The sequence below is a fragment of the Aspergillus piperis genome (assembly GCF_003184755.1).
Source record: "Aspergillus piperis CBS 112811 unplaced genomic scaffold BO85scaffold_25, whole genome shotgun sequence".
Lineage (NCBI taxonomy): Eukaryota > Fungi > Ascomycota > Eurotiomycetes > Eurotiales > Aspergillaceae > Aspergillus > Aspergillus piperis.
The window spans coordinates 348,521-370,934 of record NW_020291615.1 but is presented as its reverse complement, the minus strand read 5'-3'; the positions used below and the strand labels follow the sequence as shown (position 1 = coordinate 370,934).

Below are 22,414 nucleotides of genomic sequence, written 5' to 3'. Positions count from 1 at the left end.
GTCAATATGTCTTCATTCTTACCTGTGAATAATATTTCATCGCCGCCAGACCGCGTCATGGAGGAGGCGACAACATCTTCCACACCTCGCCCTCACGCCAAGCCCGGCGCGGCGCCCCAAGATACGACATCGTCCATGATCGCTGCCCACGACGAGAGCACGCCTCGGAACATTAATAGCATCGAAGACTCACATCACCATGCCGACTCCCAGGGGAGTGCATCGCTGACCTCAGAGGATGCTGTACACGGTGAGTCAGATGAAGGATCTGAACATGAGGCGGAAAATAAGGGTGGCGCTCCACCTTCGAAAAAGAAGAAGGGTCAACGATTCTATTGCACCGACTTCCCACCGTGTAACTTGAGTTTTACAAGAAGTGAACATCTCGCTCGACATATCCGCAAACATACCGGAGAACGTCCGTTTCAGTGTCACTGTTCACGTCGCTTTTCCCGTCTCGATAATTTGCGACAGCATGCTCAGACGGTGCACGTCAACGAGGAAATCCCTGGAGACTCTCTTGCAGCCACTGGAACACGATTCCAGCGCCAGATCCGGACAGACCGTGTACGACCCCAAGGTCGAGCTAGAGCAGGAACCGCGGGCAGTCAGGGAACCCATAGCAGAGGTCACAGTCGAAACCTATCTGCCTCGAGCATTACCTCAACCGCGTCCACCTTCAGTCAGCCCCAGGAGCTTCGTCGCCGACCTCCACCCTTGATGATGGCGAATGATAGGGCGCGCCTGATGGAGCCGATGGACGCCCCTAGCACGCCACCAGCCCGTGGAATACCCGGTCCAGCAGCCGGCGGATCTCCCTACACGCCGTCTCACCACATCTTCTCAGCGGGCGGCAACGGCAGCCCCCACGTAGCTTCCCCCATCTCTACGGCATCACAGGCCTCAGGCTTCTGGGAAGGCAAAACTGCCGCCCGCCGTCTCTCCGTTCCTACGGGTGCGAACCCGTTCGCATCGCAACACGTCAATGCCTACCCGCCGAACTACGTTCCGACGCAAGCGTATGCTCCTCATGGAGGCGTCTACGCGAGCCCTGTCAGCTCGTCCTACTCACTCTCCCGCGACGAAACAAACCACGGTGCTACTGACGCTGATCTCCGGAGAAGGACTTGGCATCCTTCGACTTGGTCTACGGTCCCTCGGCCTGCTACAAGCGGTCTTAGCAACTATCAGACGCCAGAAGTGTTTAAGCCACCTTTTGGCGCCAATGGATCAACAGAGCAGCCACCGCGGCTGCCTGGAATTGAGAGCTTTGATAAGGTGGTGGCTCAAAGGCCCTTGACACCGCCCGTTCGGCGGTCGAGTCCGATGCAAATCGACAACCCTAACAAGCCTCCTCCGAATTATAACCTTGCCGGGGGCTACAACTACACACAGCCCGCTAAACGACCGGCGCCGCCAATCTCTGGCCCTGGTCACCGACGGGGCCATGTCTCTTGGGACATGTCATTGCACACGAACCTTACTGGTTTGCACATCAGAGACAAGCCTCCACAGCGGGACGCATCGAACTGGAGCCAGCAGACCATTGCAGAGATTCACAATGTGGGATCTCGCCCCTCGTCTTCGTACCAACCACAGTTCCACGAATACCGAGGACATGGGCATGCTCCTTCCTACAGCAATGCTACCTCGAGCTCTCAGGCCACGCGAACCTCGCCTGAGGACTCCAGTAGCAGTGAAGGGGTACATACTCCCTCAACGGCGTCCCTGGAATACCACCCCGCCATTGTGCACAACAATGGATATGTGGAGCCGCACCACCCCCCGTTTTCATCCGATACTTCTCATGCAGTACGCACCCGTTACCCGGAGTATCGCTGAGGGCCAAATCACTGATTGAACTGCAGGCCTGTCCCCCGCTTCCCCCACAGACTGAGAGCTATCACGGCAAACATGATCCACGGTCCGAATTCCTGCCTCACACTGCCCGAGAGCCTGGAATGGGTCGGCTGGAGGCACTGGTTGCCGTTGCCACGAGTGAGAACAAAAGCGCAGCGAAGCTTTTTCTGTGAAGGAATCGTGGTGTGAACATGTTGGGATGTCCTCTGCGAGCAGGGGTTCTGAATTGTTTCAATTCTGAAGTCGATCTTTCTCGGTTTTCCCGCCATTTCCTCTTTTGTTTCGAGCCGGAGTTGTATAGTACGGGGCGCCCGGTCTTTTTCTTTCTGGGGGATCCTCTACATTTTCTTTGTTCTTGATATAACTGCGGATTGCTAGATACTTAGCCTCTCGTTACTCGGAGCTGCACACCACCGCTCGGCTGCGGGAATCTTTATGATGTGATGACTGACGAATAATGCATCAGTGGGTTGGATCGATATATGGGCTCTCTGACAATTGCTGTGTCTTCGTTCGGGTGTTTTCTTTCTCTTTGTCTTTTGGTTTTTTTTGTCCGGTTGCATGTTTTGGCGTTCTCATCACCTCCGGTCTGCTGTCCATAGTGCATGAAGATACCCCCGGCCTTGATCTCGAGCTCAGCTACGAGGTTATGGAAGGAGTTTCCTACTCTGGTCGTGGTGTGGCTTCGATTGTGTGTTCGGCTTCTGTCTATATCTATCCATTGCGCTCTCCTTATGGTGTCCAAGTGTGGCCCTCTGTGTATTTCATTATATGTGTCTTTTTTTTCTGCGACAGTGAGGATTCAATTAGCAACCAGCTGCGGGTAAAGTGATAAATGTCAGAGATTCAATTCCATTCCAGTTGTACTTTGTAACTGGTGGGTAACTACTACATAGTCAACATGAAGTAGATAACAGCCCCATCATGACGTGTTCGATTTACACCAGCCCACTCCAGCAACATCTACCCTATGTCCTTCGTTAGTACTTGTGTCAGAAGCAAGAAGAGTTGGGTCATGGAAGCCGTTGGACCCGATGACCTTGCAGTGACGTAGTGTCGGTCCCGCAGCCGATTCTCGCCGCGCCGGAACAGCATAGCTCTGTAGCTATCTGCAAATACCTCTACTACAGAGACAATATATGGGAGAAATAATCGACTTACAAAACCTCTACAATAAACTCAAGTACCCAGATCATCTGATTCGCACAAGCAAAAACACCTAAAAATTTACAAGTAAAACAAACAAGAAAACAAAAATAAAATAAAAAAGAACCGACTGCACCACCCGACAAGAGGAGAAGAAGACCGAAGCCGGACCCTAACCCCCCAAAGACGTCATACCCTGTGACACTTGCCTAGTTAGCCACTTGCACTCATTACTTTCTTTCTCTCTGCCCAGCCTAACAACCAAAGTTCATTTCCAACTTCAACTCATCTACAATCTATAAGTACCTGTCTGTTGTCTCCCTCCTGTACCGGATTTCATTCAAGCTGCAAACAAATAACAAGCATACCATTCGAATTGTTCTATACCTCAAAGAAGATCATACATATACATACACATCCACCATGTCGAAGAACCCTACTGCCCTCTACCTCGGCATTGCTGCCCTCGGCGCCGGTGGCTATTACATGTACCGCGCTGGAGGCGATCCCAAGGTTGCGAAGGAGGAGATGAGACGTATGCCAAGCCACTTCTTCTTTCCTTTTCGTCGTTTGATGGGTGTTTGCTAATGCTGGATGTTCGATGGTATTATAGATGACGCCCACCTTGCCCGTCTCAAGGCACCCACAGGCGATCAAGCCGAGAAGGCAGGTGAAAAGGCAGCGTATGAGGCACGGTTGAATGTTGATGAGGCGGTATGCCATACCCTATTTTTTTCTTTTTCATCCCATGATGTGACACGATGGATGCTAATGATATTGTGTGATTGGTAATAGATCGACACCGCCAGCAAAGACGCCAAAGATAGCATGAACCGTCTGGAGAAGATTGGTCGCGACAAGACGGCTGAGTTGCGCTCAGGAGCAGAGAAGTTGGAGGGTAAGGTTGAGGAGAAGGCGGCGGAGGCGAAGGGAGCGGTGTCCGGGTGGTTTGGAGGGAAGAAATAATAATAATCTTACAGCCTCTTGGAAGTGATTCATATAATTGATGAGGAGGAAGGTGGTTGATTGGAAAATGAATGAGAGCTTAGCTGGGCTGGGCTTTATGATGATGCTGATGCTGTTTTAATATGCATCTTTTTTTTTCTCTACTTTTATAATTATCGTGATGATAAGAATGACGAGTTGTGTGTCTTGTCTGGATATGTTGTTTATGTACTTAACTACGTATATCTGGGTTAAGGTGATGGTGTTATGTTAATGAATGATGCATTTATTTACCATTTTTCTCTTCTATGTCTGGATATTGGTGTCTGTATAGGTTTGAATATGGTGTAGTGGAATAGTTACGTAGTGTGCGGAGCCAGAATATGATCTAGTTAGTAAGGTTGGATGACTACGGTCTAGCCAACTACGTACCCAACCAAAGTGCAAAAATAGTGGAGAGAGAGAGTGACAAGAAAAGCAACGTTCTAGAGCATACCTCCGTCCCCAATCTGCAGCACTTGGTCTAGACTACTAACTAACAGTGCGGGGAGGGGGGAGGGAGGGGGGGTTACCGGTATGCTGCATTCCGAGGCTGATTATTGCTGTAGAGACTAGTGAGAGATATCAACATTCATTCTATTCATATATGACCACGGAAGTATGGCTAATATTGAGAGAACAACAATCTCTCTCTCGAGTGAATCAATGATATAATTCTCTTTCTGCACTCATCAAAAGTCAATGTGATCATGACCCGCAGCTAAAGTTCCAACTCAAAAACTAATATTACCCTTTCCGGCCAACACGGATACGCCAAAGACACCAGACGCGCCTTGATCGCGTCGCGCGTGAACTCCACCTAAAATCCACGCTACCCGCTGTTACCCATCCATTTGTCCCATCCCTTAAAGAAAAAAAGAACAATCATTCCCCGTTTTAGTGGATTTTCTCTAACACTCATATTATCTTCTTCCTCTCTTCCCCAGACTTCCCATACGTACACCACTACTACTTCTATCATATCTTATCTAAAGGGTCTAATTGTCTAATAATTACTCTATGATACGCCAATAGGATTCCTATCCCTTAATTTCCTCATTTTAATAATCGGAAACCGCGATGCCGCGCACTTATTCCACAAGGCAGGCAGCCCGAGGCCTGCAACAGCAGCAGCAACCGGGCATCCAGAGCTTCGCAAGAGCGACTAAGCCTGGTGTTGTAGCTCCTTCCTCCTTATCGGATATCAAGAAGCCCGCTACGACAACGACGACGAATGTCCCGGTCACGCCTTCCAAGAAACGCAAACTGGTCGAGCTCGAAAACGTCGACTGCCGGGGCCCTCAAGGAGTGGAAAGCACGGATGCAGTCACACCTTCCAAGTCTCTTCGATTGGGAGAATTGACCTTGAATACGCCTAGAAGCGGACATTATGCACGGTCTTCGGTGTCAGTGAGGAGGAGCGGCTCGGCTGCTACTGCTGTTCCTGAGCAGCCGCCGAGTACCCCCTCGAAACGCACAGGTGCTAGGAAGACAACCACAAAGCCAGCTCCTGTGAATCGTCGTGCAGCATGTGTGGAGGATCTCGTAAACCTGCATGGAGCGTTCCTGAAGGCTGTTGCGCTTCATGCTATGCACAATGGTGTTACTGCCCCTGCCGACCTGAGAGAACTGCTCCCTACCATTGAACGACTCTGGAAGAAGCGGAAGGTGGTAATTAAGGATCTGCAACGACTCATTTGGGTTCTGGACCAGGAGCCATCATCGACAGCCTTTCCCGGGTATCGAATTGCGAACTATGGACTGGGAAGGGTGTGTTTGGAGCGAATTGTACGGGAGGGCGAGGAGCGGACGAGCGAGAGTGAATTGCAAGAGCGGTTTGAGCAGAGCGTGGATTTGCTTTGGGAGAAGGCATTGGATGCGGTGGACGGAGACGAATCAAGGGTGGACTTCGTCAACACGCTGGGCGTTGCGACGATCCAAGAGTCGTTGACACCGTTCACCACGTTCCGGAAGGGACAGCAACGGTTGCAGGACTTGAGGGGCGGGGTGATTCGACTGAAGACGGAAAAGTTACGTGCGGATGGGAAGGACGATGTGCCAGAGAAACCGATCGATGCGGCAAGTACGCGCCGGAAGGGACTACTGGAGCGCATCAAGGATAAGCAGCTGCGACAGGCGACGTTGCCGCCGCCGCCGTCGAAGCAGGAGCTGTTAAGGAGGGCAGCTGCGGAGCGCGTGGAGGAGGTTGCGGGGGTTTTGGCGCTGCTGAGACCTGCTGGGTATGTCGGGACCGGAGCGAAGGCCGTGATGGCTGCGCAGCGGACGCCGTTCCGGATCGAGATGATTGCGCAGCACGTCCGGGATTCTGTGCGGAGTCCGATTTCCCAGCGGGAGGTGGAGATTTGTTTGGAGATTCTGGCCCGGGAGGATGTTGCCGGGGGGTGGGTGAATCTCGTCACGGTGAATCAGATGAAGTCTGTGGTTCTTAAGTCATGTGCGGATGTCCAGCCCAAGGAAATTGGAGCCAAGGTGGCCCAGTTGAAGCTTGGGTGGGAAGGGTCTGAGGCGCAGAAGACTGTCGTCTCTGCTGCTTGATATGGTTACGTTGGATACACCTGTGTCTTTCGTTTGGATGGATGTTCTGTTTGATACCTCATCCGGGTGGCCTGGTATGCCTCCGGCATTATGATTGCATTGTCAGCGGTATGTAGCATTAGCATATGTATGTAATGATAGTATAAAAACAACTTATAAGACTATGACTCTGTGCTTTTCCTATCCGTATATCCAGGTGTATTCTTTCCCCATCTTCATGTCCATACCTCAGGCAGCAGATCCCTTAATCAACCCGGCCGCGCGCGGACGCGTATACACGTGACCGCGTTTCCCGCAGCGCGTCGGCAGCCATACCTATCAACTATCAACTATCCGCAGCTTAGCTTTGAGCCCATACCTCCAACGACCGACAAGCAGGCGCACAAGTCTCTTTCCTCGTTGGAGATAGACTATAGCACCATGTCATCTCGACCAGATCTCAAGGTAAGCTCCGCCCGATTTAAAAATCAATAAGAAGAGAAATCGGCTGACATTGGACTAATTGTTCTGTCTAGGTGGACGACGAAGTCGGCTTCATCCGCTTCTACCGCTCCATTTCCTCCTCCTCTGACAACAACAACAACAACAATGAGACCATTCGAGTTTTCGACCGCGGAGACTGGTACTCCGCCCACGGCGCCGAAGCCGAATTCATCGCTCGCACCGTTTACAAAACCACCTCTGTGATCCGCAACCTCGGCCGCAGCGACACAGGCGGCCTGCCCTCCGTGACGATGAGCGTGACTGTATTCCGCAATTTCCTGCGCGAGGCGCTATTTCGACTCAATCGACGAGTGGAGATCTGGGGCTCTGCGAGCGGGCGCGGCGGACAGTGGAAGCTCATTAAGCAGGCTAGTCCCGGTAACTTGCAGGATGTGGAAGAGGAATTGGGGAGTGTGGGTGGATTGAATATTGAGGCCGGGGCACCGATCATTCTGGCTGTGAAGATATCCGCGAAGGCCGGGGAGGCCAGGAGTGTGGGGGTTTGCTTTGCGGATGCGAGTGTTAGGGAGCTTGGTGTGAGTGAGTTCTTGGATAATGATGTCTATTCGAATCTGGAGTCGTTGGTAATTCAGCTGGGAGTGAAGGAGTGTCTTGTGCAGATGGACGCCGGGAGGAAGGATGTGGAGCTGGGGAAGGTGAGGAACATTATGGACAGTTGTGGGATTGCCGTGTCGGAAAGGCAGAGTGGTGACTTTGGGGTCAGGGATATTGAGCAGGATTTGACGAGGTTGTTGAGGGATGAGAGGTCTGCGGGGACGCTGCCGCAGACTGAGCTGAAGTTGGCAATGGGTTCCGCGGCGGCGCTGATCAAGTACCTCGGCGTTATGACGGATCCATCCAACTTTGGCCAGTATCGTCTGTATCAGCATGATCTGTCACAGTTCATGAAGCTGGATTCGTCGGCGCTGAGGGCGTTGAATCTCATGCCGGGTCCGCGGGACGGATCTAAGTCGATGAGTCTGTTCGGGTTGCTGAATCATTGTAAGACGCCGGTAGGAAGCAGGTTGCTGGCGCAGTGGTTGAAGCAGCCGTTGATGGATAAGGCTGAGATTGAGAAGAGACAGCAGCTGGTGGAGTCGTTTGTGATGGACACGGAGCTTCGGCAGACGATGCAGGAGGAGCATCTGCGCTCGATCCCGGATTTATATCGCTTGGCGAAGCGGTTCCAGAGAAAGCAGGCGACGTTGGAGGATGTCGTGCGTGTGTATCAAGTCGCCATTCGCCTGCCGGGCTTTGTTGCATCGCTGGAGAATGTGATGGATGAGCAGTATCAGACGCCTCTGGAAGCGGAGTATACGTCTAAGCTGCGCAGCCATTCGGATAACCTGGCGAAGCTGGAGGAGATGGTTGAGACGACGGTGGACTTGGATGCGTTGGAGAACCACGAGTTCATTATCAAGCCGGAGTTCGATGAGAGCTTGCGCATCATTCGCAAGAAGTTGGATAAGCTGCGTCACGATATGGACTCGGAACACCGTCGCGTGGGCCGGGATCTGGACCAAGAAGTGGACAAGAAGCTGTTTCTGGAGAACCATCGTGTGCATGGCTGGTGCTTCCGACTGACTCGCAACGAGGCAGGCTGTATCCGCAACAAGAGAGAGTACCAGGAGTGCTCCACCCAGAAGAACGGTGTCTACTTTACGACTTCGACAATGCAAGGGCTCCGTCGTGAGCACGATCAGCTGTCTTCCAACTACAATCGTACCCAGACTGGTCTGGTTAGCGAGGTCGTTGGTGTAGCTGCTTCCTACTGCCCTGTCCTGGAGCAGCTTGCTGGCGTTCTAGCTCATCTCGATGTTATTGTGAGCTTCGCGCATTGTGCGGTACACGCCCCTACGCCCTATGTCCGCCCCAAAATTCACCCGCGCGGTACTGGAAACACGATCCTGAAGGAGGCGCGGCATCCCTGCATGGAAATGCAGGATGATATTTCATTCATCACCAACGATGTGTCGCTCATCCGTGATGAGTCTTCCTTCCTCATTATTACCGGTCCCAACATGGGTGGTAAATCGACCTATATCCGACAGATTGGCGTCATTGCGCTGATGGCTCAGACGGGCTGTTTCGTGCCCTGCTCCGAGGCGGAGCTGACTATATTCGACTGTATCCTTGCTCGTGTTGGTGCGAGTGACTCGCAGCTCAAGGGTGTGTCGACTTTCATGGCCGAGATGCTTGAAACCTCAAACATCCTCAAGTCCGCGACCTCGGAGTCCTTGATCATCATCGATGAACTTGGTCGCGGAACTAGTACATACGATGGATTCGGCCTTGCATGGGCTATTTCAGAGCACATCGTCACTGAGATTCGCTGTTTCGGCCTGTTTGCAACCCACTTCCACGAATTGACGGCCCTGGCCGATCGCTACCCCAAGTCGGCCAAGAACCTACATGTAGTGGCTTTTATTGGTGATGGCACAGGCGATGAGGAGAGCAAAGACTCGAAGCGGGACCAGGTCACACTACTGTACCGCGTCGAACCGGGCATCTGTGACCAGTCATTCGGTATTCACGTCGCTGAATTGGTCCGCTTCCCGGAGAAGGTGGTCAACATGGCGCGACAGAAGGCAGACGAGCTTGAGGACTTCACTTCCTCTGGAGCACAGGGACAAGAGTCCAACATGACACTTGACAAGTACTCCCAGGAAGAAGTTGAGGAGGGAAGTGCTCTCCTCAAGGACATGTTGCTGAAGTGGAAGGAAGCAATTGAGGCACCCGGCAAGGACCTGACGGTTGAAGAAAAGCGCCAAATCATGCGTGACCTTGTCAACAGTGATCCAAAGTTACAAGCGAACAAGGTGTTCCAGGGCATTAAGGCTCTGTAGTTATGGGTATGGGTTTGCTGCCATTCGGGTTTATAGCGGCTGGGAGTTCGGAATGGGATTATTTGTATGTTGTCATGGGTCAATGGGTAAAGGATTAGAAGAATTTCTTTGTTAAATCTAGTTTAAGGAGCACAATACAAAAACATGCCTCAAATCTTTATCTACTCCGTACTGTGTAGTAGCATAGATGTATACCCAGTCACGTGGGACCGCGGAGATCTAGACGCCTCAGGGTTGCGGTCCGCATCTTCCCCATCGCCCACTCCGTGCCGTGAGACTTTCAGCTTGCCGGTTGATTGAGAAGCTCTCATTGTCTTTGATCTCCCCTTGTATGACTTGTCAGCCTGTCTTGTGCGATCGTCACTCTTTTTCGGCAATTTCGCTTCCGCTTCCAGCCCTCTTCACTCCCCTCAGCAATGCGCGCAAACTGAAGCGACCACCCGCCGGACAGCTTGATTCATGCACCCCTTTTCCATCCTCACTCTCGGTATCTTCGTAGCGGGCTACATCACCGCGAGGTGGGATCTTGTTACTCGCCTATACGAATTGGCTATATTCGCCTGGGATCACGGCGTTGTGGTATGCTTCGTTCTGCTACCTGTTCCTTCGCGCAATCGCGGTAACTGAACAACGGACGGGCTAACTTCTCCCTCGACAATAGACACGGACCGCAAAGGGTTTCCTCCTCTTATCAGTATTCTTCTTTCTTCTCGTACTTCCTATCAATCACATAGCTGCGACTGAGGGTGAATTGGTATGCTACTATCGCGGTGGCTGGCTTGCCGTGCTGTTGCGGAACGGCCATACAGCTATGAGATCCCGAACAAGGCTGATATTCTTGATTAGCACCCTCGATACGTGCACCTGGGCGTCTCCGCGCGCGAACAACTACGCCGTCGAGGCTCCTTTTGATTGTGGTTGGAGGATGTCAACATGCTCATGAGCGATGGATTGCTACGGGTATTTTGGCCATACGATCTTCCCCGGTCATCGTCGCCAGGAGTGATTGTTGGATGGCGGAATTCAGAGGTGGACTTTTTTGTTCTGACGGTCTTGGAAGATGTGGAGGTAAAACTGGGTTATACTGTGTTCATGCTGGGAGCGAGAGGCAGCTAACATTTGGCCGATAGCCCCGGAATGTCGACAACGCTTTGCGGGCGGGGATTCTTTTCCGCAATAGCCCCCATCCTATCGTACGGATATTCGCTCTATGCGGACGCTCGGCTATGCATGTTCTAGGGTCGACTAATTCTCCAGATCCGCCAACGGCTTTCAATCCGTCCCATCTCTATGTTACTACGAGTTCGTCAGGCAAGGTCCCTCGGATCTTCTGTCCGCCGGAAACAAACTTGTCTGTCCAGGTTATCATGTTTCATCGGCCCCATCCTACCAGGATGGAATACATGTCTTTGGAACCGATCTCTCTGGCATTGGGCGACAAGGTGTTTGGCTCGGATAAGTCAGATGCTGTATCCGACAAGATTGATACCGAAGAGGAGTCGGACAAGGCTCAAGCTGGAATGCTGGTGGAAAAGTTGAAGCTCCACACGGTAGTCAAGCATGTTCCGTCGTCTAAAGAACAGGCCCTCCCCCTCATCATTAACCAGGTCAACTGCGCTTATGAGATGGGGAAGCTTATGGAGAAGAATAGCCATTTGGTAGGCATCCGTGTCAAGAGAAGCATGAGTGTGGGTGAGCGGGTTGTAGAATCCGCTACTACGCTATGGGATCTGTTCGTTCTCGGCGTTTCCTATGTCTTTTGGCAGTGGATCTGGCCTGTAATTACCCGCATATTCATTGTTGGGCTTGTCTTCCACCGCACGATTGCAGAGATTGTCCTGCAGATTCTCGAATGGCGCGCTCGTCCTGATGCCGCTGCTCTGAAAGACATATCTGCGACAGCTCAGCAGGTGGATATTCGATTACAGCAGTTCTGTTACTGGCCCATACAGTATGTGAAACTACGCCAGAGGAAAGATAATTGGGAGAGTGTGACTACGAGTCATCCGGACTACATTCGCTTCTACAACAGCTTGTGGCTTGTCGCCAACGATGTGATTATTGGGATTGCACTAGGGTCATACATTATCGACAATGCCAACTGGGTCGCCTTTCAGATCAGTTTCATCTTGACAGGCTATACAGTGGAAGGGCTACAGGGTACTATTTCCTGGCTCATGGACTGGCCGGCTGGTCTTAAGCTCAATAACGAACTCGCCGCGTTCTTGGGTGACCTTTTCTTGTGGGTCATTGAAAACTGGGCGGGTAAGCTTGGATTCCCTGTCCTTCCTAATGTTTTATTTGGGCTAATTAGATGAAAGCTTGCATCGCCAACTTGCAACCTTACCTACCACATATTATTTACGTTGTCGGCTGTTCCAGTTTTGCCGGGGCAAGTATGCCAATTGCCCTGTTTTCCGACCTCATATCTATTTTGACAGTGCATATCTACTCTTTCTACATCGCATCTGCCCGGATTTTTAACTGGCAACTTACCATCATTATCTCGCTTTTCCATCTTTTCCGCGGCAAGAAGCGAAACGTGCTTCGCAACCGTATAGATTCATGCGATTACGATCTTGACCAACTACTTCTTGGGACCATCTTGTTCACCGTTCTTTTCTTCCTTCTACCCACAGTTATCGTCTTCTATCTCGCCTTCGCGAGCGCGCGGATGTTGATCATTTCACTTAAGGCAGCTCTCGATACCTGCTTGGCATTCTTGAATCATTTCCCGCTTTTTGCACTGATGCTCAGAGTCAAGGACTCACGGAGACTGCCAGGTGCGTTACGTTCACGTCTTATCGAAGGCCAATTAGCTGATTGCATTCTCAGGTGGGATACGATTCGAACTTCGTGAAGAGCACGACAAGTCCTCGACAAGCAAGTCGAGTGTCACTGTGCCTTATATTCACCTCGAGGTGAGCAGCCAATTTCCACTGAGCCACCAAATGCTAACTTGAACAGTCTATCCCTCTTACTCTCCGTGCCATGTTTGATCAGTACTTCCAACTGGGTCATCGCCTACGGAAACATTATCTTTCCCCACAAGTCATCTTTTGCCTTGTGACTGGCCGCTTTGTGCCTCCTATCCACAGACGCAACCTGTACGGCATGCAGTACAGCATGCTTCCTGCGCGCCGGGCGAGCATGACTGAGGTATGGTCGATGCTGACACAGCCTCGCAAGACCAGTAGTAGCAGCAGCAGTTCCTCGTCCATGGTTGGAGGCATGGGAACTGCAGCGAATGGGATACTGAAGGTTCCAGGGGCGTTTGGCCAAGGCGAATTGAGGAGGCGAGGGCATCGATAGTATATGATTCATGTCGCATTAGATAATAATCTAGTATATAATGTTGATACACGATATAGAGACGGGTTGCAAGATCAAGCTTTAACCTTCAGTATATGCTTCATATATAGTACAACATAGCTAGATAGACAGTTAGAACTCCTGCCATGATAGCAAAAGCGTCTAGAGAGATGCACCCAAAACGCCAAAATGACATGTGTTAATAATACAATCGTAGACTCGTCTTCTCTCGACAATGAAACACCCGATAGGAGAGTCAGATACAGCACAAAATAAGATGAAATGAGATGAATGCTTCGCTGGGCGGGGTCTCTGGACCAACCCTATGTCGTCGGAGAGGAGAGGTCCATCGTAACCAACATCCCTAATGCAAGAAAAAAAAAACATCGAAAGAGGAACGAAAGGAAACGAAAGAAAAGATTGATAAAAAATCGTGAACACAACGCATCAGCTTTTCCGCGTGTATTCAGCTTCGCTCTCCTTCGCACTCTTGCGAGCATCATCAAGCATGGTGTCGATACCCCGTTCTTTCAGTGCGAGCTTTTAGACGAGATTAGTTAGGTAGCTAGCTTGAGAGCTGGTTTGAGTAGAGTCATACATTCAAACAAGCCCTGTACTTCTTGAAAAGCTCGTCGCAATCATTAGAGGTGGTGTTGCCACGGAGGTACTCTGCGGGTCTTTGGTGAGTTATATGCTTACTTGGGATAAGGGACTTGAGACTTACTTTCGCTGTACCATTTCAAGAAGCATGTATCATATTTTCTACTCAAATTGTTAGTTGGATGTTAGATATGTGTTGGGGTGTGCTGGTGAATGAGTCGTACTCTTTGATATCATTGCACTCGGGGGCGATTGATGCTGACATCTTGGGTCGGATGAATCGGACAATTCCTTCCACAGATAATCAAGGGTATGAGATAGATGACTTTATCCCTTGTCTAAGACCAGATGCTGATATTTTCGAGTGCATGTAAATGAAACCTGCTTTCCAGTTGAGATCATCTTCATTGCACCTTATGTAATCCATCTTCGAGATCACCCGTGATGATCACTAGTACTTTTCAAGCAGGCGGTCAGTATCAACCGACGCGACGATTTTCTCCACCTCCGACTGCTTTTTTTTCTTATCCAGGAAAGACAAGTCCACTTCCCATTGCTGCTGCCGCCAGAGTCCAACGGGTTTGTCTGTCTGGTCTCTGCTTCTCAACATGGATTCCACAGCAGATTTCGGCTCATTACAGCAACAGGTGCAGTCGTCCCTGATGCAGGTGACGCGCACCGCCGGTCAACTTTCAGCCGAAGATCTCGATTTCCATCGCACCTCTAACGCAGAGGTCTCCGATTCCTTGGACGAGCAGAGCAACCGACTCTTGTCGCTCACTTCGTCCATCCTGAAAGCCGCCACCGCCGGGACCGATATTTCCGCGCCGACTCTGGACGACGAAGATTCCCTTGAAGACAATTGGCGCGGTGTCGTGGATGTTATCGATGCGCTTTTGGAAAAGGCCGACGCGTGCTTGGATGAATTTACTGGTGTTATTAAGAAGCTGAGTCCGTCGCAACAAGATCAGGCTGCCGCTGCCGCTGCGAAGGCCGCGAAGAAGCAACCCGCCAAATTTCCGACCATCTACGACTACGGCCCGTCAAAGATCCCGAAGCCGCAATTGCTGTTTGAGCGCAAGGCCGATAACACCGATACCGCCCCTTTCAAGCCGCTGCTTAAGACGAAGCCCCATGCTGTAGTTCCGTTGAAGGACTCGTTGAAATTGTCCGGTTCTGCGGTCGGATATGTCAACCCATACGAGACGGAGATCCGTGCCGCGAAGTACCCCGCTTCGTCGTACAGTGTCTCGCCGCCGGTGGATTATCAGCCGTGGGAGTCGACAAAGGCGACTTTTGTGGATACTCAGGAAGGTGTGAAGGAGATGTTGGAGGAGCTTAAGGCTGCGAAGGAGATTGCGATTGATTTGGAGCATCACGATGTGCATTCGTACCAGGGTCTTGTTTCCTTGATGCAGATTAGCACTCGGGATAAGGATTGGGTTGTCGATACGCTTAAGCCGTGGAGGGAGGAGTTGCAGGTTCTCAACGAAGTGTTTACGGATCCCAACATTCTTAAGGTGCTTCACGGTTCCTCGATGGATATCATTTGGCTTCAGCGCGACTTGGGGCTGTATGTCGTCGGCATGTTCGATACATACCATGCTGCGTGCGCGTTGAACTACCCGAAGCGCAGTTTGAAGTTCTTGCTGCAGAAGTTTGTCAATTTCGAAGCCGATAAACGCTACCAGATGGCCGACTGGCGCATTCGGCCGATCCCGGAAGGCATGTTCGACTACGCTCGCTCCGATACTCACTACCTTCTTCACATCTACGACCACATTCGCAATGAACTTGTCGAAAACTCCCTACCTGACAACAACCTTGTCGACTACGTCTTGGAGCAGTCGAAGAAAGAAGCTCTGCAAGTATACGAGCGTCCTGTCTACGATGCTGCTACTGGTCAAGGACCGGGCGGTTGGTACGACCTCCTTTCCCGCAATTCGGTTGTGGTCAACCGGGAACAGTTCGCCGTGTTCAAGGCAGTACATCAGTGGCGTGACGAGGTTGCCAGAGAGGAAGATGAAGGCGTGCAGTGTGTGTTCCCGAAGCACGTTCTCTTTAGGGTTGCTCACACTATGCCGCTCGACTTGGGCACCCTGTTCCGAACATTGTCGCCCGTGACGCCAATTGTCCAGAACCGCGCTGTAGACCTTCTGGAAGTCATCAAGAAGGCGAAGGATGAGGGTGCTGAAGGCCCTGAATGGCGTGACGTGTATGTCAAGCCAACCAGGGGTACACCAGCCACACCGGCGACACAGGCGGTCGATGTCTCATCCCCATCCCCAGCAGAGGCCAATCTCCCCACTGTATCTCGTTATGAGGTATCCCAATTCTGGGGTTCCGTTTTGGAGTCGCAAGAACCCCCCACGGTTCCCGAATACTCCGCCGTTGCCTCAGCCGAAGCTCTACGTCTCTCCCTCCCTCTTCCACCTATGCCTAGAACTGTCTCCGAAGCCCGCGAGAAGCTCGCACCCGCTCAACCTCAAACGCCGAAACCCGCTACCTCTGCTCCCGCCGTTAAGGAAGAAAAGAAAGAGGAGGACGAAAACAAGTATTTCACCGTCAAGGAGATGGGTGGCCCCCGCAAGCGCAAGGCTGCCCCCGCAGAGACGGTCGAGCAGTTGCAGTCTGCCTCATCGGAAATCGATGGCCCCACCACGGACGCCAGCTCCTCGTTAGACATTGAAGATAAGCCATCCAAGAAACAGCGCCGCAAGGAGAAGAAGAACAAGGTCGCAGCACAGCCTGAGTCTGCCTCCAAGGAGGACGGAGAAGAGGAGGAAGAGGAGGCTGCCTTCAACTACGAGTCCGCTGCCTCTGTGTTCAATGCCAACCCCAAGGCTACTTCGGGACTCCCGTCTCGGCGTCGCTATAACCCATATGCGAAGGTGCTCGATGCTCCGTCGGGCGTGCGGAAACAGAAGCGCGAGACTGCTGGTAAGGCGTTTACGTTCCGGTGATCTGTTAGGTGTGATAGAAAGGAGTGTTGTTTCTTTGTCAGAGGAATGGTGCGCAAAAGCATGGGCATTGGACATAGTGTTTGTAAATGCATAGCGATACCCGGTTTTGAATCTTCCTTCAAATCAATTCAATTTTGTCTAATCCAGCCTGTTCCAATTGTATCATTCGTTTATACTAGTTGTCCCATACCACCAACCACATCCATTCCCCGCAATATTAGTCCATAACTAACCAGCCACATCCTGCATCCACCAACCAACCACTCGTTCACTTCTTCTCCTTCCTCTCCTTACCCCCAGCCAAAGTCTTCCCTCTCTGCTTAACCATGTACGAATACATCATGGGCGAACCTACACATAACTCATCAATAAACCATCCATCCCATACCACCTACAAATCGACATCAACGAGGCAAAAGGGAAAACAACTCACCAGGACCATAAAGAAACAGAAAGAAAACGAACAACGCCTGAACAGAGATGCTATTCGTAACGCGCAGCGCCTGGAACATGAGCCACCATTCGCTTCCGATGCCAATGGGGTACAGGACCAGGAAGAGGGAGTATCTAATCCCATTAGTTCAGTCACGTTATCTATATGAATGGGGGAGGAACAATGAAAGAAGAAAATGAAGAGTAAGTTGCATGCATGCATACCTCAACCACCTCAACAATCCCGGCACAGGCGCACCGGCACTTAGGACCGCGAAATAAGAATACCGGATTGCATCTGCGAATGACCATGCCAGCAGTATGTACTTGTATGCTAGTGAGGGGCTGGTCGTCTCTGGGTAGGCGTAGTTGATGGCCCAGACTTGGACGCTGCGGGCGAAGATTTGCGTGAAGGTTGTGAAGATGGGGGAGCGGGTTAGGCCTTTTCTTTGCAGTTAGTTATTGGTGTTTGGTGGTATGTCGGGAGTGGAATTGGGATGTTGTAGGGATTTTAGGTATATGGTGATGGGCGGGGGGCTTGACTTGCCTAATGCAGCATGTAGGATTTCAAGAATAGCGATTGTTTGGGTCCATCTTGTCCAGGGTTCGAGGGTAGCGTAGGTTGTTTGGGGGGATTGGAAGGGGGAGAGGACAATGGAGGAGAAGATGTAGAGCCAGAGGAGGGCGTTGATGGTGTTGTAGGTTACTAGGTAGGTTGTTCTGAGGGAGGGCATATTGTCGGATTGAGGTAGTGACGTGGTGATGGTGGTGGTTGTGGAGATTTGGGGAACGCGGTGCTGAAGAAACGGAGGAAATACAACTCCGTTAAGGTGGATTTTTGCATGTGATTGCGGCTGAAAGAATAGCTGCGGGTAAATGAGGGACTATCGATTTATTTTTCTCCAGCATTGCGGATGATGTTGTATGTGTGTTTTCTTAGGGCTATTTTGACATGTCTATCTCATCATTGTAGGATTTGAATTTAAGCTTATCGGATACAAATTAGGGTTCATGCAGGAATGCGCAGGGGTTCGTACAGCCCGGTGGATGAAAGGGCTTTGTTCGGGGAGATTCAATGGCCATTCGGGTGCCTGGGGTCCACTTTTCGGGGAAGGATAATGTTTTAGTAGTATTGATTGATTGATACATAGGTTGTATGCTTTTGTTAGACTCGTGCTTTCCCTTCCTTTATAATAGTCACCTGACTGAGTAATGTTGCCTGATGTCGCCTCTTCGTTGTCTCCACAAGACATACATTCCTCTCCTAGTGTGGAAGCAATAGTGGTAGCACCTGCTAGTCCTTTCTATCTTTTTGTCATGCCTGGAAAGCGCTCACGGGAAGTCTTATTCCTAATCAATGTCTGGCTGTTTCCGATGCAATCATTCAACGCTGCTCCATAGTACTCAGGGACATTCCACTTCTCTCACGCAGCAAGAAGACCAACTCATGGGAACTACCGTCATGTAGTTTTCAATATGGATATTTCCTTAGCATGTCCTCAACCAAGACTTGCTGTTACTCCCCGCGAGTCCCTCGAAATATTATAAATAGAGGCAAGTAGTCATAGAGGTCTCCTTCTTTTCCCAGCAACACGCCTCAATCTTCTATCGCCTAGGAATTAGCAGAAAACAAACCTCGGAAAACAAAAAACTTCTACAAAGGGAACGTAGTAGCGCCTTCACTGACAAAATGGCGTCAAGTCATTCTGCGGTGAACCCAGGAGTTACTGGACCAGGTCTCTCCGACTTTCCCAAAAACATTCGGAACAAGATCACTCTGCTTGATATTCCTGCCGTGGAAGTGCATGCTCTCATCGAAAAGGAATGTCCTCAAATGCTACAGAAAATTGCACCCTATGGAGCCAATTGGATGAGACATGTCATGTACAACACCATCCCCAAGGAGATCCGAGTCTACGCGTATGTCCACTGTGACATGGTCCAACCAGACTGGTACAAGAGTTATGGCCTCACGGCTCTCCTATTCCGTTACAACACCCACAAAGTTGAGTTGGAGCAGGAAGTATCTGAGGAGCAGGCCCGCAGCATGTTGTGGTTCTATGCCCTCGTCCAATTTTATGCCAAAAGTTTGACTGAAAACACAATTGAGCGACAAACAGGAAAACATGGTAGGCCCACGTCGAGGACTGCTTCTAGGACTGAGTTGCTACGAGTCGAACGTGCCCTCTACATACATGATATTCTATTGCAGGCGATGACCACCATACCCCGCCACACTATGACTCGCAAGGAAGCCAATGCTCCTTGGAAGAGCTTCCTAGAGAATTTCACTGGCTGGATGCTATATCAGGTGATAACTGTGAATAAGATTCTCCACAATGATGATGCAGCGAGGTGCATTGCCGATAATGTGGAGCTGGAAAGCTCTCTCCGCTCTTTCTCTGAGAAAGAAGGTTGCAACTATCTGTTGGAAGGAGGATTGGCGTTCAAGCGCACATTGGGCCAGAAATGGCATCATGGAGGACTGGATGATGAAGAAAAATTTCGCTTCAAGTGCTGGAGGGCTGCTGGCGAGAGAATACTTAACGCCATTTGGGGAAAGCTAGAAAACAGCGATCCCAAGTTCAATAAGCAGAAATTTTCTCCAAATACTGACCCAATGCTCAAAAGGATGTATGATCCGTTTGTATTCATCGAGGAGGATAATGGCCCACACCGTCTCTGGTACGAGATCGCGGAGGAACAGCCTGCTAATCCAGATCAAGAGATGAGCCTCTTCTTCACCGGTTCTGGCCACCCACAATACATGCTCTTTATGTGGGATGAAGACCGGCTGCGGGACATGGGCTACCTCTCGGGTGACGGCAGTTCTTGAGAACAGAGTGACCGTGCTTGCATCCTTACCCACGGTTTGAGATGACCTGGGAGCTTGGTATCAATAGTCATTCCTTTTTTTACTTGCTTACCGCCAGAAAATAAGCTCTCATAAAATCCAACATAGTTTTGCTTCATTGAATAAACTATGACTCCATTTCCTGTAGACCGCCTTTCTTGCTTTCCACTAACCAATGTAGAAGACAATTATATACCACACTAACTGTAAATCCTGTGCTCATAGCTCCAACCTTCAGTACCTATCAGTATCAATCCCGAATAAGACCAACCCAACACAAACATAAACCAACCAGGAGGAGCCTGCTATGCCAGACAACCTCCACTGACAGCACAACCACACACTGAAATTTGGGGTGCATAATGCACAGATTGCAGGCTGCATGCATTGCATATGTGTGTCACTTGGTGGATGTACCACAGCAACAAGAATATGTGTGACCCCACATTATTGTGAAGGTGGTACACGATTGATTAGTGTGTGCATATGTGCATAGGCAAGCTTAATGCATTTAGTTACCTAGTATTGAAAAAGAAATAGTTGATTCGTTAGTTAGCTAGGACCAGTAGTAATCCGTGACATCCAATAAGCAGATTGCTGGATTTGCATGGCAGTGGATGATGTTTGCTTTTGACAGGTGTGGACTATCGAAGTTTAGTAGATTAGAGTTGGGGTTGGGCTGATTATCTACTAGTATGGTTTTTTCTTTCTGGTTTGGGGAGGGTGGGTATTGCTTTTCTCTAATATTTTCTTTTTCTTTGCTCTCTCTCTCTCTGAAACTGTGTTGTTACTTAATTAGGGATTTGAAGGTAGGAGGTCGGGATCTGAATCATACTTTCTTACTCGCTTATATTGCCGAATATATAGATATATGAGTTCATCTACATCTACTATGTAGTAATTAATGTGGAGAAAACTGAAGCTACTAATGACAATGACAAAGATCATGATGACGCTGACGAGAAGTGGTCACTGCTGATTACTACTGTAGGATCTGTGCGAGGTTAACTTGGATCATGTCGATCGTTTTCCATCGTTTGCTCCTGTCGCAGGATCCATGTTAATATCGGGAGATCATTAACAATTAAACATAAAATGAGGGATTTTTGGGGATGGATATGCTATCTAGATACGGTAGTAGTCAATCTGGGGCGGGAACTTAGTATGTTATGTTTCAATTTCACGGTTCGCTTCACGAGTCATGCAGGATTGATATTTTGTGTTATGTAGATTACTTTGGTATTCCGTCTTCTTCTTTTCTTTCGGTTATTGATTGTAGATAATTTACCATCATTTTATTATAACATCTTATTTTTCTTTACTGTATTTCTTCTGCCAAGCCCGGCAGTATGCACCGTGAGGCTTTAGAATGAAGAACCCCGGTCGATCTACATACATACGTTGACCCTGATTACCAAGAATTTAAGCCACAAAGGGTATTCACGGTTATGACTGCTATTCCACGGAGTATTGTTTGAATATATTCAGGCCAAGAATAACAGACAATTACATAGATACAATGCAGTGGCAATATCCACCATGGGTGCTTGGTATGCATCCAAACTTGGCAGATAGCCGATCCCTGATAAGGAGGGAGTAGATTCTCTACTACGTATGGACCCCCGGCTCACGAGGGCAGGGCCAGGAGTTACCCACCCACCGACTCTGATCGTATCTCAAATGTCTCGCATCGCAATGCTGCATCGTCATAGGCTTGCATTATCACTCATCAATTCCACATAATTACCCGACTCCAAAATTCCTAGACATGCTTTAGATCCTGTACTACGCGAGAATTGCAAATCTGCAGGCTAGATTTATCAAACAACTGTGGGAAAATTACTACGACTCCAGCAGTACAGTTACTAGTAAAGAAGGGATCAAAATCAAGCATGTCGCTTAACATCATAATAAAATGACTAACCAAATGATTCAGAACCCCTCATCGGAAAAAGCCAATAAAACCACACCATCTCGACACATGAGATTTCGATTTCAAATTCTCCATTCTACGCGAAGCAAACAAACAATCAATCAATCCATCGTGTCAGGCGGGCCTAATGTACGTACTAAAAATGAAAAGCCACCAATGCTGCAGGTACCACACATGCAACTCCCGTCCAATCCATGGATGGGATGGATGACTCGAATCGCGCAAATCTGAAACTTGGTCCTTTTTAAGATTCAGTCATACTCCGCCCCCGGCAACTTCGTCTCACCAATCTTATCCCGGCAGTAGTAGTGATTAGTGAACCGGTGGTACCAAACTCTCTCTCTCTTTCTCTCACTTTTCCCCATCAAGTGTGTGTGTGGTGTGTGGCTAAAGTTAGATTGGAACTGGGCGCCCTGCAGGTAAACGAACTACGGAGTAAGTCATG

General features: G+C 49.9%; 9 protein-coding genes across 9 annotated transcripts; 7 read left to right on the top strand and 2 right to left on the bottom strand.

The window, feature by feature from the left end:
* Nucleotides 1-6: 6 nt before the first annotated feature.
* BO85DRAFT_382166 (C2H2 transcription factor) lies at nt 7-2,033 on the top strand (the record flags this gene model as incomplete). Its single annotated transcript, XM_025656456.1, has 2 exons — nt 7-1,812; nt 1,869-2,033. 2 exons carry the CDS (start codon nt 7-9, stop codon nt 2,031-2,033), a joined length of 1,971 nt encoding a protein of 656 aa, XP_025511196.1.
* A 47-nt stretch (nt 2,034-2,080) lies between these two features.
* On the top strand, nt 2,081-2,734 carry BO85DRAFT_161777 (uncharacterized protein). Its single transcript, XM_025654239.1, has one exon. It carries the CDS (start codon nt 2,318-2,320, stop codon nt 2,690-2,692), a length of 375 nt encoding a protein of 124 aa, XP_025511195.1. The 5' UTR covers nt 2,081-2,317; the 3' UTR covers nt 2,693-2,734.
* A 398-nt stretch (nt 2,735-3,132) lies between these two features.
* BO85DRAFT_453368 (uncharacterized protein) lies at nt 3,133-4,246 on the top strand. Its single transcript, XM_025661036.1, has 3 exons — nt 3,133-3,541; nt 3,620-3,720; nt 3,802-4,246. Exons 1-3 carry the CDS (start codon nt 3,430-3,432, stop codon nt 3,970-3,972), a joined length of 384 nt encoding a protein of 127 aa, XP_025511194.1. The 5' UTR covers nt 3,133-3,429; the 3' UTR covers nt 3,973-4,246.
* Nucleotides 4,247-4,865: 619 nt separating this feature from the next.
* BO85DRAFT_453367 (DNA replication factor Cdt1 C-terminal domain-containing protein) lies at nt 4,866-6,713 on the top strand. The gene has a single exon (XM_025661035.1). It carries the CDS (start codon nt 5,071-5,073, stop codon nt 6,544-6,546), a length of 1,476 nt encoding a protein of 491 aa, XP_025511193.1. The 5' UTR covers nt 4,866-5,070; the 3' UTR covers nt 6,547-6,713.
* A 253-nt stretch (nt 6,714-6,966) lies between these two features.
* BO85DRAFT_382243 (mismatch repair ATPase MSH2) lies at nt 6,967-13,187 on the top strand (the record flags this gene model as incomplete). The annotated part of the gene is made up of 8 exons (XM_025656462.1): nt 6,967-6,990; nt 7,062-9,874; nt 10,290-10,362; nt 10,800-10,943; nt 11,006-12,140; nt 12,317-12,658; nt 12,711-12,796; nt 12,843-13,187. 8 exons carry the CDS (start codon nt 6,967-6,969, stop codon nt 13,185-13,187), a joined length of 4,962 nt encoding a protein of 1,653 aa, XP_025511192.1.
* Nucleotides 13,188-13,247: 60 nt separating this feature from the next.
* BO85DRAFT_430026 (uncharacterized protein) lies at nt 13,248-14,162 on the bottom strand. Its single transcript, XM_025658274.1, has 4 exons — nt 14,012-14,162; nt 13,912-13,949; nt 13,786-13,856; nt 13,248-13,727 (listed from the first exon to the last, which is right to left on the bottom strand). The coding sequence occupies exons 1-4, from the start codon at nt 14,050-14,052 to the stop codon at nt 13,635-13,637; spliced, it is 243 nt and encodes an 80-aa protein (XP_025511191.1). The 5' UTR covers nt 14,053-14,162; the 3' UTR covers nt 13,248-13,634.
* Nucleotides 14,163-14,327: 165 nt separating this feature from the next.
* On the top strand, nt 14,328-17,047 carry BO85DRAFT_453363 (exosome nuclease subunit RRP6). Its single transcript, XM_025661034.1, has one exon. It carries the CDS (start codon nt 14,396-14,398, stop codon nt 16,748-16,750), a length of 2,355 nt encoding a protein of 784 aa, XP_025511190.1. The 5' UTR covers nt 14,328-14,395; the 3' UTR covers nt 16,751-17,047.
* Nucleotides 16,886-17,967, bottom strand: BO85DRAFT_453361 (putative membrane protein). Its single transcript, XM_025661033.1, has 4 exons — nt 17,730-17,967; nt 17,408-17,624; nt 17,184-17,317; nt 16,886-17,101 (listed from the first exon to the last, which is right to left on the bottom strand). The coding sequence occupies exons 1-4, from the start codon at nt 17,914-17,916 to the stop codon at nt 17,019-17,021; spliced, it is 621 nt and encodes a 206-aa protein (XP_025511189.1). The 5' UTR covers nt 17,917-17,967; the 3' UTR covers nt 16,886-17,018.
* A 905-nt stretch (nt 17,968-18,872) lies between these two features.
* On the top strand, nt 18,873-20,494 carry BO85DRAFT_504974 (uncharacterized protein; the record flags this gene model as incomplete). The annotated part of the gene is made up of 1 exon (XM_025664316.1): nt 18,873-20,494. The coding sequence occupies one exon, from the start codon at nt 18,873-18,875 to the stop codon at nt 20,016-20,018; it is 1,146 nt and encodes a 381-aa protein (XP_025511188.1). The 3' UTR covers nt 20,019-20,494.
* Between the last annotated feature and the right edge of the window lie 1,920 nt (nt 20,495-22,414).